The sequence below is a fragment of the Strongylocentrotus purpuratus genome, unplaced genomic scaffold (assembly GCF_000002235.5).
Source record: "Strongylocentrotus purpuratus isolate Spur 01 unplaced genomic scaffold, Spur_5.0 spur5_scaffold_6, whole genome shotgun sequence".
Taxonomy (NCBI): Eukaryota; Metazoa; Echinodermata; class Echinoidea; order Camarodonta; family Strongylocentrotidae; genus Strongylocentrotus; species Strongylocentrotus purpuratus.
This window is the reverse complement of record NW_022145612.1, coordinates 41,567,575-41,584,792: the sequence shown is the minus strand read 5'-3', so window position 1 is coordinate 41,584,792 and position 17,218 is coordinate 41,567,575. Positions and strand designations below refer to the sequence as shown.

Below are 17,218 nucleotides of genomic sequence, written 5' to 3'. Positions count from 1 at the left end.
AATATTACTCTAGCTGAGTCTGGAGTTTGTAGCCCCTCAAGAACGAGGATGTTTAATGGGAAAGTTTATTTAGCTTTATAATACTCTAGACTTGCTTAAAGTCTATGGTGTCTTGCTTAAAGTATAAGGGGAAGAAAACAGATCCTACCTAGACATGAGACTAATGGTACTCAGTTGTATAAATATATTATTTGCAAATAAAAAAAGAAATTATGATTGATTCGTAGCTATTCATTGAAAGATGAATCTGCATATGGCGGGGTAAAAGAAATATCCTCACCACAATGAAAAGGATGGGTGCATTTTGTTTAGTAGAGCATCTTATCTTTGAACAATGCAAACACTGTCATTATTGTTAAAGGTGAAGGCCTATAGAAGATCATAATCAATCACCAAGACACTATTTGTCAACAGGTTATTTGTAAGCTCAGGAATGGGATGGTATTAACCTATACTAGTAGATCATCGCAATAATTGAGCTCTGTTAAACCTTGCTATGAAGCATCTGTCACTGAGAGCTTTAGGGATCGAGATGACTGAACAAACTGTGTCCTCTCAGCCAGCTCACCAGGTCAGAGAGAATAAAAGGGAGCATAAAAGAGAGAATAAAAGAGAGAATAAAGGAGAGAATAAAGGAGAGAATAAAAGAGAGAATAAAGGACTGGGTATTTGAAGCCACAAGGTTTGTTCTATAATAAACAGGAAAGGGTGCCATGAGCTAGCCCAGGTAGCTAGCATACCCACAACCCAAAGGGAAGTGGATAATTGGCCCTCTGTCATCTGCGCCCCGCAGTAGCAGGGCCAGGTCAAATGCAGGTATGCCGCAATGTAGGCAATGCTCAGGCAAACTTGAACTAAGATGAAAGATTCAAGAATGTTGTTGTTGTCCCCCTTTTTTGTTGATAGTTGGTAAATGTATATATACAAGCAACATTTATAACATTGTATTGATGTTTTGATGATTGTTTTATCTGTCTGCTAAAGTAAGCAACCAGGGGACCAACAGCTTTGAGTCCTCTCTGAGAGACTTGTTAATTAGGATTAACGCCTTCAAAGGGCACAAGCACATTGACTTGGTTTCAACGCAGAACCTCTCGGTTATGAGACCTCTGCTTTACCAATTCCACTGAGCCATAGTGATTTTATTAAATGCAATATGTTTTCACTTTTGTAAGAATGTTTACTCAAACCATTTCAAAGCAAGGTTCGTCTGTAGTATATACATCTGAATAAAAACAGCCCCAAGGAATTGATAACCCCTTGTTGAACCTCGCAAAACACCATTCTAGAAATACAGTTAAGACAGGAAAGTGAATAAGAGGCATGGGGGTATGATGACGATATTCCCCGGAGCATGTCTCAACATATTCATAGATCCTGTACCTGGGAATAAATATAGTTTATGCGCTTTTATGTTGCCTAGGGTCTGTTGTCATCTACATATAGAATTCAGAGAAAGGGCATAGGAATGCTGAGAATGTGTATTTCTGCTAATCTGTTTTATGCACATTTTTGGTGTTTCAAAATTCTGATTCCTAAATTTCAATTCCATGTATTATCACTGATTTAGTATTAAGGAAGAATATTAATGATATGATAACACATCTCCCAAAAAATATACAATAAGGTTAGACAGGAAACTTTAGATTAGTTTGGACCAGTGATTGTCTAAATTGCTTACTAACAAGCATTTATGCTTTTCTAGCAGTCAGGTAAAATAACCACCACTAAACTAAACTAAACTATTAAAACTAAATTGATTCCCAAATTTGGTAGTTCCTGAGCAGTAAATTTAGACAGGTTTTGCGCCCATGTTCTCTGAATGTTACACATATGTTTCATTTAGGTATATATACATTTTATAATTAGGAATTAGTGACACAACTATCTAACAGTAGTTCAGGCTTTCTAAATATGGTTACAGACATAATTGTCAACACTTGTTGAGTATCATCTGGGAGTGTAAGCATCTAGCTGCTGCCTGTTTGGCTTAACACGATAATCTTCAGGTCACCTGAGCATGGAGGGTGTCCTTGTTTCTATATCAAGCTACTGATTATCCTCAGCTCAGGTGCGACTGATCTCAAGCTATTAATACATCCCACTCCTGACACCATGGCTTTAGATGATGGTGGTGCTTCTTTTTTTTTCTTTCTTTTTTTAACTTAAAGCCCCACTGCACTACTTATAGCTACTTGTGCCCTCTATATAGCAAACAATGCCTAAGCGGTCACCGTTGGTCCCCCATGGTCCCCTTTTTCTTATGTTAATTGAGAGCTGATTTGATAAGAAAACCACCTGTCAGTGACCATGCAGGGAGGTCTAATCCCTCCTGGCCAAACTAGTGCAGAGGGGCTTTAACTTTAAAAACAAATATCGCAGAATCATGCATCTGTCTTCCATGTTATGAATACTCTCCTTTGTCTCCGTCAAACGTCTTTGTTTCGTTTTTTTTGGGAGGGGGAAAAACCTTAATCTTTAAGTGCTGTAACTTCCTCAATCATTTGAAGATATTTTTATAACCCTGTTTTTCAACTTCAAATAACAATTCATATATTTTTGTCTTGCCATTTCATTCAGTATGCATGCTCACCTCAGAACGAGCTGTAGACATTTATAGACATTCCATCAATCAAAAATTTGCATTATCACTGGGGTTTCTTGTTTTCATCGTTGTATAACCACAAAATACAATGCAAATTAGACTTTAAAATTAACAAAGACAGATAAAAATGGAGCATACATCTCTTTGACGGTTTTGTGGTCTATTAGCCTAGAATTTTTGTAAACACATCACCCCTTTTAGGTGTTTGGCAAACAACCTATGCTTGAGCAAGCAAAATCAGAAATGATTTTGTATTACAATTTTCACTGAACTAGTAAATTGCATTCCCGTTCTCTTGTTATTGCAGTGACATATTTGGCATACCATTGAAAAAAAAGCAAATATTATTGTCACTTGTTAACAACAGTGTTATGATGTACATGTATATGAAAGAAAAAACATAAGACTACATTACTGATATTGATCTTGTAGTTGTGGGTTTTAACTTTCACATTTCTGATCAAATACCATGCAATGATAGTTGATACCACACTGTTCCAACTAATCACGATAAATAGGCACTGAGGAAAAAACAGCAGTCAGCTAGGGGGCGTTGCCATTAATAGATCCTCCATTTGCCGAGTACGACACCACCTCATTTACATATCAAAGGTTTACGTCACCGATACTTCCTTCTGCACGCATGTTGAGCCTACCCACTTCGTGTGTTCTGTGTGTGTGTGTGTGTGTGTGTGTATGCTTGTAAGCATTGGACTGTGACGCATGGTGAATTTGAAATATCGTTTCAAAAACAAACACTGGTACAATGTGCCGGTATGTGTGTGGGAATTATGAGTGATATCGTGCAATAGAACGGGAGTGATATGCAAATAGATATAAATTGTTTCACCTGTGAGGTTTTTAAGGCTACTATTGTCTTGGATCAATGATTTGTAATTGGAGTTCAAAGTCATTTGGATTCTTGCAGTAGCCGGGAGTATAACTTTTTAGTGTGGATTTCAAAAACTTGCAGTAATAGGTACATGTGAGTATAGTTTTCATTTCAAACCAGTCATCTGTCCTTCACGAACTCATAACGGTAGATACCGGTAATTTATAGAGTGATCGAGCAGAAAGTGAGTACGGTGGGAGAGAAAGAGAGAGTCTGGTAATTAAGAGAGAAAGAGAGAGTCTGACAGAAGATGCAGAAAGATTGTTAGATATGAAGGAGAAGACAAAAAAATTCTTTATTTCGAAGAGTATCATGAAAAGATTATAGTGTTTTGAAAGCCATCTCGGAAAATAGTTTTATTATATTACTCAACTGAACAAAATCAGCTATTGCAAGAAAGAAGGAAAAAAATCTCTCAGTTTTTACATTGGATAGTAGTTATAACAATATTTTCTTTATAAACAAGCATTGTTTTTAAGAGACAGTTGGATATTTAGTGTCTGACAGAATCCCTCCTAATTAGCAAGAGATTTCCTCCATGCGTCGGTAGAAACAATTGTAGAATATTGGTTTCCATGGTGATTACTTACCGTATAGACATTGATAAGAGTCAATCTTGTAATAATGATTGGATGTATGGATTCTTGGAATGCCTTCTTCAAATCTAAATTTCTTCAGTTAGTTAGTAAGAAACTTTGCATTCACGTGTTTTGCCATGAATAATAGTACTGTTGCTTACTGTAGTTTCTTTGTTTTTGTCATTTGTGCAGTGACCAGCAACTGGCAACAGATCCGAGTGATCTGTTAAAGGATTCCAACTCCAACACACCAAAGACTGCTGAGTCTACCCCTGCAAAGGATACCGCAACAAGTACTCCACTGACACCAACACCTAGTACCCCACCAGCAACACCTACCCCACAGACACCCAGTACAACCCCTCGTGGAGGGAAACCCAGTCCACCACCAAAACCAAATACAACCCCTAAGACCCCCAGGAGGACTCCTCCACCTCGACAAGACTCCCTGCACACCTCACCGACCCCTGAGGTTGCTGTCAAAGGCAGCCCACGCCCTATACCAAAAAGGAAACCGAAGCCAGAAACCAGGACCATAGCAATCCAGACTGATAACTCCCATACACCATCAGCCTCAACAACAGACTCTCCTCAACCGCACGGCTCACCCGGTAGGGTCTTTCCAACTCAAGCGAGTATAACCATTCCGGAGCAGGCTGTTCTACGACAGTCCACGCCTCACAGCAGGGTCAGTCGAGCCGTCTCCATCGCAGTTGACTCTCCTACCACCCATCTAGCGGGTACCTCGCAGGAGAAACCCACCAAGATCAGGTGGGACCTCTCGCCTAGTCCAAGGAACAGGGCATCGTTGAGGAGAGAAAAGTCCATCAAGCAACGGAGGGAGGAGGAACGTCTGATCAAACAGTCCAGAGTTCTAGGCAGTTCCTATGAACTATCCCCTGATCTACAACAAAAACAGGTAAGTCTTCATTCAAAAGATCTGAGGCAGCACCGATCCTTCCTCCTTTTCCAACATCCTTTCTTATAGGGAATTGGCATCAAGTTGTTTTTTTATGTTAAAGTAAAGAATATTCTCAATCACAAATTGAAGCATTTTTTTGCACCATACCAAGTAATTGTAGAAAATTATATCTATTTTAAATAAATATGTTGTATTATTTGATATAACCATTTTAATTTAATGACTTCCTGCTTGAGAGAAAATAGGAATTAAAATTAAAACACAATTGAAATTGTTTTTTGGTACAGACATTAAAATGTAGTCTACATATCACCTTCCCTGTAGTTTAAGCCAAGCCAAGCTAAAATCTGCTTACAATATCATTAATACATTGTAGCCATTACATTTGAAAGACAAGGTTTCATGGCTGCAAACCAGGTAAAAATGGATTGTTTGTTTCACAAGTCCCACAAATTATTTGCTATCAATCAAAACAATTGAATGATTGGTCATGCTCATACCAATGAAATCTAAGTTTCTTTATAGTACTAAGTCTGGGATTCTCTTGCTTTTGAATCACCAATGTTGTGTATTTATGTAGGTAGACTAGTCTTCTCGTGTTTGAACAGCCATTATAGTTCTTCAATCATTTACAGGTCTTGTGTGTTATGTAATGGCCAAAGTCCAGACCTGTAGAATGTATGCTTCTACAGACCAATAACCAATGTGCACCCCCCCCCCCCCTTGTGCAAACTGTTTTGTTACGACAGAGCTCCAGACACATCTGGTCTATTCCCAAAGAGCAAAAAAGTACAAATCACTTCCGGGTCATATTAAGGTTGAACCGTCATATGATCCGATTGCCATTCTCACGGTCTAGTCCATTGTGAAAGAATGGGGAACGGCAGCATGTGTCACTGCCAATGAGAGGGGAATACTACGAGGCAATTGACAGGTGTTGGTAAACAACGTAATTGTATGACAGTGTCGTTGTTGATATCCATCGGCGGCGAAGTGAACATGTGTTGGGCGTATGATGTGTGCACAGGATGTTAATTTGTGGCCCACGAGTAGGATTTGAACCAATAATTGACTGTTCAGTGATAACATGGGTGGAGTGATTGTTGTATACTCAGGCATTTTCTGATTGGACTTGGAGTGAGATAGGTATGCACTGATTCTCTATCTATTAAAGCAGGTAAATAAACCTTTTTTCCCCTAAAGTTTTCTGGAAAGGAATATTATCTGCAAAAAACAGGGGTTTGAGATCATTTTTCTAAACTACAATTATTGTGTATTTATTGATTATATGAAAAATACTCATTATTTTAATTTTAAGAAAATTTTGTCTAAAAGAATGGTTTGTTTCTTTTGTCTTTTTTTCTACAGGTTGAGATGCTAGAGAAGCGTTATGGCGGTCGCACCAAGGCTCAGAAAGCAGCTAATGTAATTCAACAAGCGTATCGCAAGCATGAACTTCAGAAAGAATTCCAGCGACTCCGAAGAACACGTTCTGATTCACGCATCTCAAGCTATCTAAAGAACTACTCCGCAAAGGTCCACTCCAAGCACAGCAATCGCGCTAGGGTTATGGTAATAGAAGACACTGATACATCAACTCCCGTAATGAGAGATACACGAGGAGCCATGAGAAAATTAGAAAAGAAAATAGAAGAAGGGGCAGAGCTTGCCGGTATTACGCGGGAGCTAGAGTCCCAAGCAAAACAAACTATAAATGAGAGCAGTATATCCCCCGTTGTGCGCTCCTCAACACCAACGGAGCAACATCGGAATAACAGCAATAATGTCTTTCCCAAGGGAGTGGTCACTCCAAAGGACAAGGGTAATAGTGGGGATGTTGAAGAGATGAAGGAGGGAAGCGGGAAGAAGGTTGTCGTCACCCTGACGATGACGAGACACAATGCATCCACAGAGATCCAGGAGAGGAGCCAGGCATCCCGATCAGAGAAGACCATCATTACTCAGAAGGATGTTGTTAGGGTGCAGTCACAGGAGGTATGGAAGACTTCTCCTAAAGGGGGCTCTGTCTCGCCCCCTCCCCCCATCTCACCTGGCAGTTCACCTCCAAGCAGTGGTAGGGCTGTCACCAAGATCATCACTACGAGTGAGAAACAGGTAGCAAGGAAAGTCTGCATACCTGATATGTCAGGGAGCCCTCAAGTTGTTCAGAACAGTGGTCCAGGAGTCGGTGTCCTCAGTCCGGTGGTTGTTAGGGCTAGTGAGATGCCTTCCAGTACCCATTGTGGGTTTGTACTGACAGGAATGAAAGATGTCTCTATGGGTAATGGTAGTGAAAGCCCAACCCTCAGCAGACCTGTCAAGACTGTTTCTGTAGGTAACGATGTCATGTCTCCCGTAATAGATCGCAGAGTTGTCAAGAAGGAGAGCCCTAGGGTGCAGTCTCCCCCCATCGGAGTAGTACACAGGGAGGGTAGAAAGTCCCTGGACCAGACCTCGACCACCAAACATGTGGAAGCTAGTCAAGATACCAGTTATTCCCGCCACCTGACAAGGACAGATTCAAATGTTGTAACACAGGAAGTAGCAGACAGGAAGTGTGTAGGTAACGAACATTCAATAGAAAGCAACTCTCTACGAGCCAGCCACACACCGGCTGGCAGCATGAGGCAGGAAGGCAGTACAGATAAGAAGAGAGAGTCTGTAAGCAGTAGTGGAAGTACTGGCACAGAGGGCGATGTAAACATGGAATACATAAGTGGCGGTCGGAGAATGGCCAGCATACGAGCAGATGACAGTATATCAACCACGTCAACCGTCAGCGGTGAAAGCTTTGAGGTCATCAGCATTGAACAGAGCAGCTCTTCGGATGTACCATCTGTTGTTGTGGCGACGCCTGAGGGCTCCCTGATGGATTTTGTCCACTCGTCGACGGATTCTGAAGGATCAGATACGGAGGGAGACTTAACATCACGCTCTCACTCGGGATCAGTAGACAAAAACAAAAATGTGGCAATCACTGCCAAGAGACGCATGGCCAAAGCCAATAGCACCGGACAAATGAACTCGCCCGTTTGGAAACGTAAGAACCAGGACACTCGGATAGGCACGCGGAATGGCACGCTCATGAACGGATCAGCTACTCCTGTGAGAATGACGCGATCGGACACTGGTGATAGTATGAGCAGTGAGAGTAGTGGTTCGTCTAAATACACCTTCCCAGATGACTCTAGCATATCAGAGAGCAATGACACATTACCGGGAGAGATTGAGGAATTATGTGGAAAGAGACCCTTGGTTCCATCGTTATCTATTCCTATGACACCGTCCAGGAGAAGGAGATATAGAGTTGGAATAAACCTATTCAACAAGTGAGTATACATGCAATCACCTTCATAACCCTTTTGTAATCATGTACATTTTAAAGGGAAATGGTTTCACAGTATGGGCAAACATTTATTATTAAATCATGCATGAAAAATTTATTACCTGAATCTTGAAATGTGCTTTTCCATGGAAAGTTTTCAATGGTAAACAATATGCAGGTTTTCATAAAATATTGTGATTTGAAAATATCGTAATTAAATTTCTGATGAGGATATGGGAACAATTTTTTTACACAAAACTCAGTTTTGATATTTCAATGAAATGTGAATGCCCACTTGGTACATACATTGTACAACATGTCAATAATGATGCATGGCTTAAAAAACGTATGTTTATGATATATGTAACAATGGGAGGTTGAAATACACATATGGCTCTACAGTCTTCACTTGTCAATATCTGTTAAAGTGTGGAAAAGTAATAGGGGGGTGGGGGGAGAGTTTAGTTCACAAGTGAACAGTATTTTGAATGTATCTTGACCAATGCTACATCTTTTTCTTTTGGTGGAGGATGAATACTGATGGAATAACGGTGATCATTGATCACATAAGATGAATTAATCCTAGGGCTTAGATTACACTTGTTGGTTTTAATGTACATTGAACCAGTCAATATGGTACGTGTCAGGGAATTCCTGTGAATTACATCCTTGAAGTTTATTGATTCATGTTTTATTCACATGGTCATGCATGGTTTCATAATGGAAAAGGAAATGATGAAATCAATTTATTGTTTCCTGGACATATATTTTCTGTACATCCTGCTTATGAATCCGTTTTATTTGAAAAGAGTGTCTATTGACTTCTATATCCCTAACATAGTTATGTACTTAATAGTTCAGGGGCGTTAATATGGATGGTTAAGGTTTCTCTTTCAATTAGGTCTTAATGGGTGGATGAAATAACCTTATTTTACCTGCAAATGCAATACCATAATTATGGGTGTAACTTTGCCCACTGAAACTACTACATCCTTTACCTGTATATTACTGTCTGTTTCTATCATTTTTAACGCATTGCAAAATGAACAGTCATGTAATAGACAATGTCCATTTCATTTGTTTATCTTTTGAGTAGACTAGTCTTGTAGCACAAACTTGATGATGTACCATTTTTAGTGAAAACCATGTAAAAGATTTTAGATTTCTAGATAACATCTTTTAAAATAATGTTCAGGTGTATAGGTCTATTCTATTTCCTGTTTCTTCCAAGGAATTATGTTTCTGGTAAGCTTGTTATGAATGATTGAATTAGCTGCATATAGTTTCAGGGATTCTCTATTTATATAAAACCACACAAAAAACAGGCACCCTAGTGCCCAGACATGGTTACTTTTTTATTTAGTGAGACTTAGAAGAAGGTCAGGGTGAAAGAAACGTTCAAGAAACCTGAAAGAAATCGGATCATGGCTCAGGAAATACTTTTGACGTCATTCCCGGTACCCCCTACCCATTTCATGCTGTGATCTGCCGAAATACTCCACGTCATATATCAACATGGCGTGGCTTTCTACTTTGCATTTCATATCCCCACAAGTTCAGCATTCTGATGTCATACTATGACTTCCTTTAACATTTTTACACGTAGTCGTGCAATTAAACATGTTTAGGGGGTCGTGTATTAATCAAGCAGTTCTGAAATATGATTTGACGTCATAATGTCTTTGTTTCATGGCGTTAATTGTTAATTGATGGAGAATTTAGATTGGACTGATGGACGTGTGTATTACAGGGAGGAGTACTTTTTGTGTATACTTTACTTTAAGCAATGCTTGTATTATCTGATTGATCTGGAATGCTGTACTTTGCTTGTCTTTAATTAATCAGACATTCCTTAAGGGTAGCCTTGCATTTCTACAATAATTTTTTTAATCAGTATCCTTCAATAATTAATCGAAAGAGGCACTCTCTTGAATCAACAGATTGGGGTTATTGTATATTGTAGTCTTGTGTGAAACATCCTTTTAAGATATTTCATTGACAAATCATTTAATTTGACAGTAATTATGAATAGGATAGGATAGGATAGGAAGGATAATGCAGGGAAAGAAATTTATATTAATATTTCATCATTTCATTCCTGCCTGAAATATATATTTCCTAAACTTTTTGCTGAGTATACCTATTAAAAATAAAGTTAAAATTATGGATTTTATGTCCACAATTATGAGATTTTTGCTCAAAATTGCGTGTGAAAATGTTTGCTTAATTCTGTTTGTAATTGAACAATTGGCAATGGGACTACACAATACCGTGTACAAGGATATATTGCAAGGTTGTATGCATGACATAGCATATGAATGCATGCAACCGCAATTATTCTATGAGATCAGCATTAATTAAGAGATTTTTTTTTATGACTATGATATGATACCGCTGTCCCGGTAACTTAACCCACAACAAAGCAAAACAAACTTTGTTAATAGGCAACAATTTTGCCGCAGGATTTATGCAGTTTATTACAATAATTTGATTTAATGGTACATTTTTTTATTTGTTTGTTTCTTTTCATTTTGTTTGTTGTTGTTTGTTAGGAGAAGAGGATGGATCATAAACTTTCCATATCTAAATGGTAGATATTGTTGGACCACTACAGGGGATGATTTTATGTTTTATTTAATTCAATAATCCCATTCATTAATCTTGTTATGATATTAGTTGAATAATTCAAATTGTAACAACAGCTATTTTCACTTAAAGAATATTTCTCAACGTACACAAAAATTCAGCATTAATTCAGTTTTGATTCACTGATTATATAGCATGAAGGTTTCACAATCTCCCCCACTTATGAAATACGAGAAAGTTTCATGGGTGACGGTACTTACATGTGTAAATCTATAAGGAAAAAAAGAAAGAATGTGCAGATCATCATATGCAGTTTGTGATATTTGAAGAAAAAAAAAGAACTTTAAAGTTTGGTTACATGCAGGTTTTCATTGTATTAATTGTTATATTTCCTCTCCTTTACTTCTCTCCATTTCAACAGAAAACCTGAGAAAGGAATCAAGTTCTTGATCGAGAACAGGTTCATAGAAAACTCTCCTCATGAGGTCGCCAAGTTCCTTCTCAAGAGAACGGGATTCAGTAAACAGAAGATCGGCGAATACCTTGGCAACCTTCAGAAGGACTTCAATCAGTTGGTGCTAGAGTAAGTATTTCATTTTTTTATTTAAAAAAAAAAAGATAATTTGAATGCAGAGTTTGGTTTATCTAGATCAACTTCTGCATTAGTGCTTTCAGTCTCATTCTTTAGCCAATTGTTCTTGATCCATAGTGAAATCAAGATACTTTCCCATTAAAACTTGTTGATGATGAGCAACCTCCAAACCTCAAAAGATGTCTGCTCATCATCAGGTTTCTGTACATTTTTTGCTTTCATTTTCTCTGATGTCTCATCATGAAGTTGAATTTCAAGTTTCATGAGTGATAGCAATGATGACAAAAGTTTGTAACGAAAGTTAGGCAGCAAGAAGTTGGCATTTAGCCATCAAACAAAATGGCGCCAAATCTGTGTCGTCCCGGAGCAGGAAGCGAGGACCCTGTTAAGCTTTGGATTGTTTCAAACCACATGGATTCCCTTTCAGTGCATTAGATACCCAACAAGCATTACCAAATCCTTCTTCTCCAAATCACGCTTCTCCATTTCACCAGGCATGTTGGGATAACCATGGTTTTTGATGATTACCATGACCTGAATCCGGTGGAAGTATACCTAAAAGAGATCAGATCGATGCCCTGATAGCTATTCATTCTTTTCCTCTTCTAATATCCAATCTTCTTTTTCAATTTTCCTTCCCTTTTTGTTGGAATAGATTAGGAATGGAACTCTTCAGGTTTTTCAAGTTTCTTCGTTTTATTTGATAGCTCACTTAGGCTTTCATAGGCTCCAACAGGATGATCACCAAAATGAGTTAGAGGTCTTACGATTCATGGAATAAACATGCAGTAAACTTATCATTTACATAATAAGCTATGAGGACCTCACTCCAAATAAGTAGCAAACAAGTTCCCATCGAAGTCAAAACAAGAAAGAACAAGATTGAACAGGTTGTGCTGAGGGTTAACTATAGAACAAGGCCATGTATTCAACCAGTTATGAGAAAAGCTGAAAGTTGGTAGAAATTTGTCATTGGGGGAATTTCCTTTCTCTTTAGCAGCCACATACTGAATTGATTCCTGTAAAAAAAAACATGAGGGAATGAATTATAATAGTGATGGGTTACGCTTCGGAAGTGGTGGTACTTCCTTTCAAAAATATAAGATGTTACATTGAATGTCGATGACTCATTGCAATACTAGCTGGTCTCTGTTTTAAGTTTGCTTTCGCTTATTGTTCTTTCAACTTTCTTGTCTAATTTTACAGAGATTATCCCACCCTTCCTTTCCAAACAGGTTGTTTTGAAAATGAGTAGAGAGAAATCAGTGAAATAGCATGTTTTATCATGAAATACCATGTTATATCATGCTTAGATTTCATCTTTTGTTTCATGTTTTTACACGCCAAACCCAGTTTGCCCTAGATTAAACTTCCTGTACCGTATGAAATAACTTACTATCTATATCAGCACTTTCACTGATTTCTAATTTTAACGGATGATATCAGTAAAAGACAAAAGAGTCTTTACAAAAAAAAGAATTTTCAGTTTCAGCATGGCTTTGATAAATGACTCCTTTTTCTCCACTACTACATTACTGAGTCACACAAAATACATAGGCCTGTGGGAGGGGATGTTTTCTTTTTATATCACATAATTAATATGCCATAAATCATATCATATTCAGTGTATAATAAATATTAGTACATAAAGTATATATATACTGACTACACATTGCATAAGGCACTCTCAGTTTAATAGCAACCAGAACCAATCACTGATCAATAAAACATGAATGGATATTTAGTGCATGAATACAAGAATTTACTTATTTAAAACAAAAGTTACTCGGTCAAATGTTAAAGATAGATAAACAACAACTGTTAAAAGGGGATGGTTATCAGTGAGATAAATTGATTTTGTGTTAGAGGCTAGTTGTCCACATCCTGCCTTATCAAAGAGAATAGATAATTAACGAGCCATTAATTAATCTGTATCCTGTCCTGTATCAAGAGATTCTAATTTCCTCCTCATGCTCGGGACAGTGTGAAATTGCAGAGAAAGAATACAAATAGGCAGAATATAGCAAGATATGATTTATTTGGCTACGGAAAGATATTTGTTTCAAAATTATTATTTATTCCTCCGTCATTGAGTTTGTTGCTGATGGTAAGCTGTTCTCCTATAACCATTTCATGCTGCTCGAAATTCCAGTTTCCTTGCTTTAAAGTTTGGAATTTCTTCAAATTAATGTAAACAATTAAATTTTGATGCATGCTTTATTTCTGGGAAATATGGGTCCTTCCTTTGATAAAATTTCCACTGAATATGTAGGAGAAATAATCATTTTTGGCAATCAATCTGAGAAATAATAATTTTTGGCAATCATCCCACTGTAATTAATCCAAAAAAGTTAACTCAGGTTTTTGTTTCAATTTCCCCCATACTTTTCCTGTCATAGTTTGATAAACAGATCAATACCCAAAATGCCGTTCAAACCAAATGCCTCCATTCCCACAGTTATTTTTCTAACCGAGGACCTTCATACCAGTACCATAGTCCAGTGTAACACTTTCAAGGGGTCATTTCTAAAACTAAAAGGCTGTCCATCAGAAACATCTGCTGTATTTTTTTTCTCTCAGATTTCCTAACACACTTTTCACTGTATGGGTCTGTATATAAGTGCGGTATTGATTTTCTACCTGCTTTGACGTCTGTATCCCAATGATTGCTGCAAATGCTCGGCTGATGACGACTTACAGTGCTTGACCTCACACCTAGTCGAGTTTAGACCTTAGAATATTGATTTGTTCTATATATTGGTTACAGCGAGTGCTTGAATTTTTATGTTTTTCTCAAGCAAAATGTCAAAGATGTCAGTCTATATGATCTTAGATACATTTGGTCCCAACCACTGATTAGTAGTTTTGTATTTTATGACAAAAAATAGAAGTAGCAGTTCTTACTAGTAACCGAAGGAGCTGTTAGGAAAAATAAAATGTGTTTCAACTTTCAAAGTTGTGTGTCATTTTTTTATTTGTGTATTGTGATGCAAGCAAATCAGTCATCTGTAAAGCCATTTCAAAAGACTTTTTGAAATTGTATTTCATCTATCTATGTACAGTTTATACCATAGTCCTATTTCTTCAAGTGTTTCTTCTTGGTAATAAATCAATAGATGCCTATCAGCCGACCTATACAGTCCCTCTCATTGCCTTTTGATGTCATGTTTTATCTCTTTCAGATGTTTTGTGGAAGCTATGGGATTCACAGGTTTAACCATCGATGAGGCGCTGAGGAAATTCCAGATGTCTTTCTTGCTTCCGGGAGAGGCGCAGAAGATTGAAAGATTGATGGAGGTGAGAAAAAAGATGGAGGATTAAAGACCAATTCAAGCCAAGAAATGAATAAAGAATAATTAAAATCCCAATCAAATGATAAAGACAGGCCACTGAAAAATAGTCTTTGAGTACCCCAAGTATAACAGCGACTTCAATAACATGTAAGAAGTTTAGTGGAAATGAAGGTTATTAGAAAGTCGTACAAAAAGGGTGCGTCTGAATTCTTTCGAGGACCTAATTCTAAAGAGGTTTTCCACTCGATCACCTCTCGGTTTTTAATAAGGACAGTTGAGTAGAGACGACAGTTCTTATTGAAATGCACTTCACAAATCAGACATTCAATTGATCAAATGAGACAAGAGACATCTTTTTGTGATTAAAAAATTAAGTATTGCATCAGAACCAAACCAAAGAGGGTTCGACTTCTGCTTTCTTATCTCCCTTTCATTGATTGAAAACATTTTAAAACAATTTAAACCACTTATAAAGAGTGTGTGTACAGGTACTTTGTCTTTATTTGATACATCAAATTGAATATACTTTGGCAGTCACAAGCCTTTAGGCATATGCACTGAGATTAGCAATCATCAAGTCTGGCATCTCGCTTGTATTATTTGAGTGTCATAGTTAAGTTTAACCATTGATAGTAGTGTATATAAAGGTTTAACTTGAAAATATATTCTCACTCTCTTCAATCTTTAAATGGTGGTGAGTATAATTATGAGAATAACTCAGAGAGTCTGAGAGCCAGGCTAGTAAATCATGCTCTATTTGAGGATCTATGATGTCGTTCATAATTTTCCAAATCTCCTAAATTCACCACACCTGAGTCGGTTGAAGAAGAAAGCCCTCTGCACTTTTCACTAGCTACTCAGACACCCTAGACACGTATGAAAGCATTTCACACGTTAGGGATTAAAGTCGGGTTAGACCCGGGGTGTGGTGACCCGACAATGGATCACGGCGAGGACACTTGGGTTTAATCCTGGGTGTCGTCCATGCCCTAGATACATAAACCCTATTCGCAGTTATCATCTCTTAACTATTTGAAGTAATAGAGTGGGAGGGGATGTTTTATGATTTAGATGTTGTGAGTGAAGTGGGGGCGGGGGTTGTAGGGGTTCAATGTTTGTAAGGTTTGAATACTGGTGTTAATAAGACCTGATTAACAGTGTTCAAGTGGTCAGATTTTGGATACAAGTGTAGTTCCTCCACTTATCTGGTGACCACTAGGAATTAGACCCTGACCACAGACATACACAGACCTATCCAAATTAGCATGATAAACTATTTTGTGCATTGCAGATAAGTGTTCAACTTTTTATTTCTGTGATGTTCTTCACACAGTGCTTGTAACACGAAAGGTTGTTACAGAGCATAATGCCCTTCAATACCCCATTTAAGAACTGTTCCCCCCCCCTTTTTTTTTGGTATATAGGGCTAGCTCATACATATACATGATATATCATGATATTTCATTATAATACATCATCTTGACAAGCCTATTAAGGTACCTTCTCCTAAAACAACATCAATCTTGGTTAGTAAAGATGATTATCCCCATATCAAGAGTATTCAAGATTGATGTTACCTGACCAAAATGAAAAGATAGATCGGTGATCTCAATAAAAAGTCCTTTCTGTAAGTATTACCACAAAGACAAAGTTGATCAAACTCATATGTCCTTGTGCCAATTAATTCCACTAAATCACCAGGATGTAACTATGTTCTGAAATCATCATTCATCGATCCAGAGATAGGATTTATAAACACATTTTCGGGTGAACAAGAGGCGTAAATTTTACCTAGAATACACTAGAAATGGACGTCATAGCGGTTTGCGGCTAGGAAGTCACTCAATTACCTTTCCTGATGTTTGAATGGTATAGTCATTATAATCCTGGAGGAATAATAAGTAAAATTGTTGGAAATTTATAGGGAATTTCGTCTTTATTTTTATTTTCTTAGAATTAGAAAAAGAAGATAACAATGACTATGACTCTCTAATTAAAGTGCATTTGATATTGTGTATAATGACATGATATTCTAGAACGCCTGTTGGGATGTAATAGATAAGCCGCTGAATTCAGGTAAAACTAGTTGAATTGTAGCAATATTTTGCTCCTTTTTTTGTTGTTGCAACTCTTTAGTATTCTCCACTACACACATGCTGTGGAAAATGATTTATTGCTTTTACTCAATTGTGTGTGTGTTACTGTACTATATATATATATATATATAGGAGGATTTTCTTGCAAGGTTGTTTCATGAATAGAATGACAGTGCCAAAAGAGATAAGGTCACATTGGTATTCACGTTACATACCTGCTTAAATATATGTGGGCAACACGTGATCATACATGTTTGTGTGCATATTCAACACAAGAATGAATAGGCTGCAGTACATGCACGTAAATGGAAATCACTATACAAAATGGT

The 17,218-nt window shown here is 37.6% G+C and overlaps 1 protein-coding gene across 1 annotated transcript in view; it reads left to right on the top strand.

Annotated features, from left to right (window-relative positions):
• Positions 1 to 17,218, top strand: part of LOC594729 (IQ motif and SEC7 domain-containing protein 3) — a 38,747-nt gene that overhangs the window by 10,436 nt on the left and 11,093 nt on the right. Inside the window, exons 2-5 of the mRNA XM_030973547.1 lie at positions 4,268 to 4,994; positions 6,366 to 8,326; positions 11,330 to 11,491; positions 14,683 to 14,797. Coding sequence (XP_030829407.1) covers positions 4,268 to 4,994; positions 6,366 to 8,326; positions 11,330 to 11,491; positions 14,683 to 14,797 — 2,965 coding nt within the window. The remainder of the gene's footprint in view (positions 1 to 4,267; positions 4,995 to 6,365; positions 8,327 to 11,329; positions 11,492 to 14,682; positions 14,798 to 17,218) is intronic.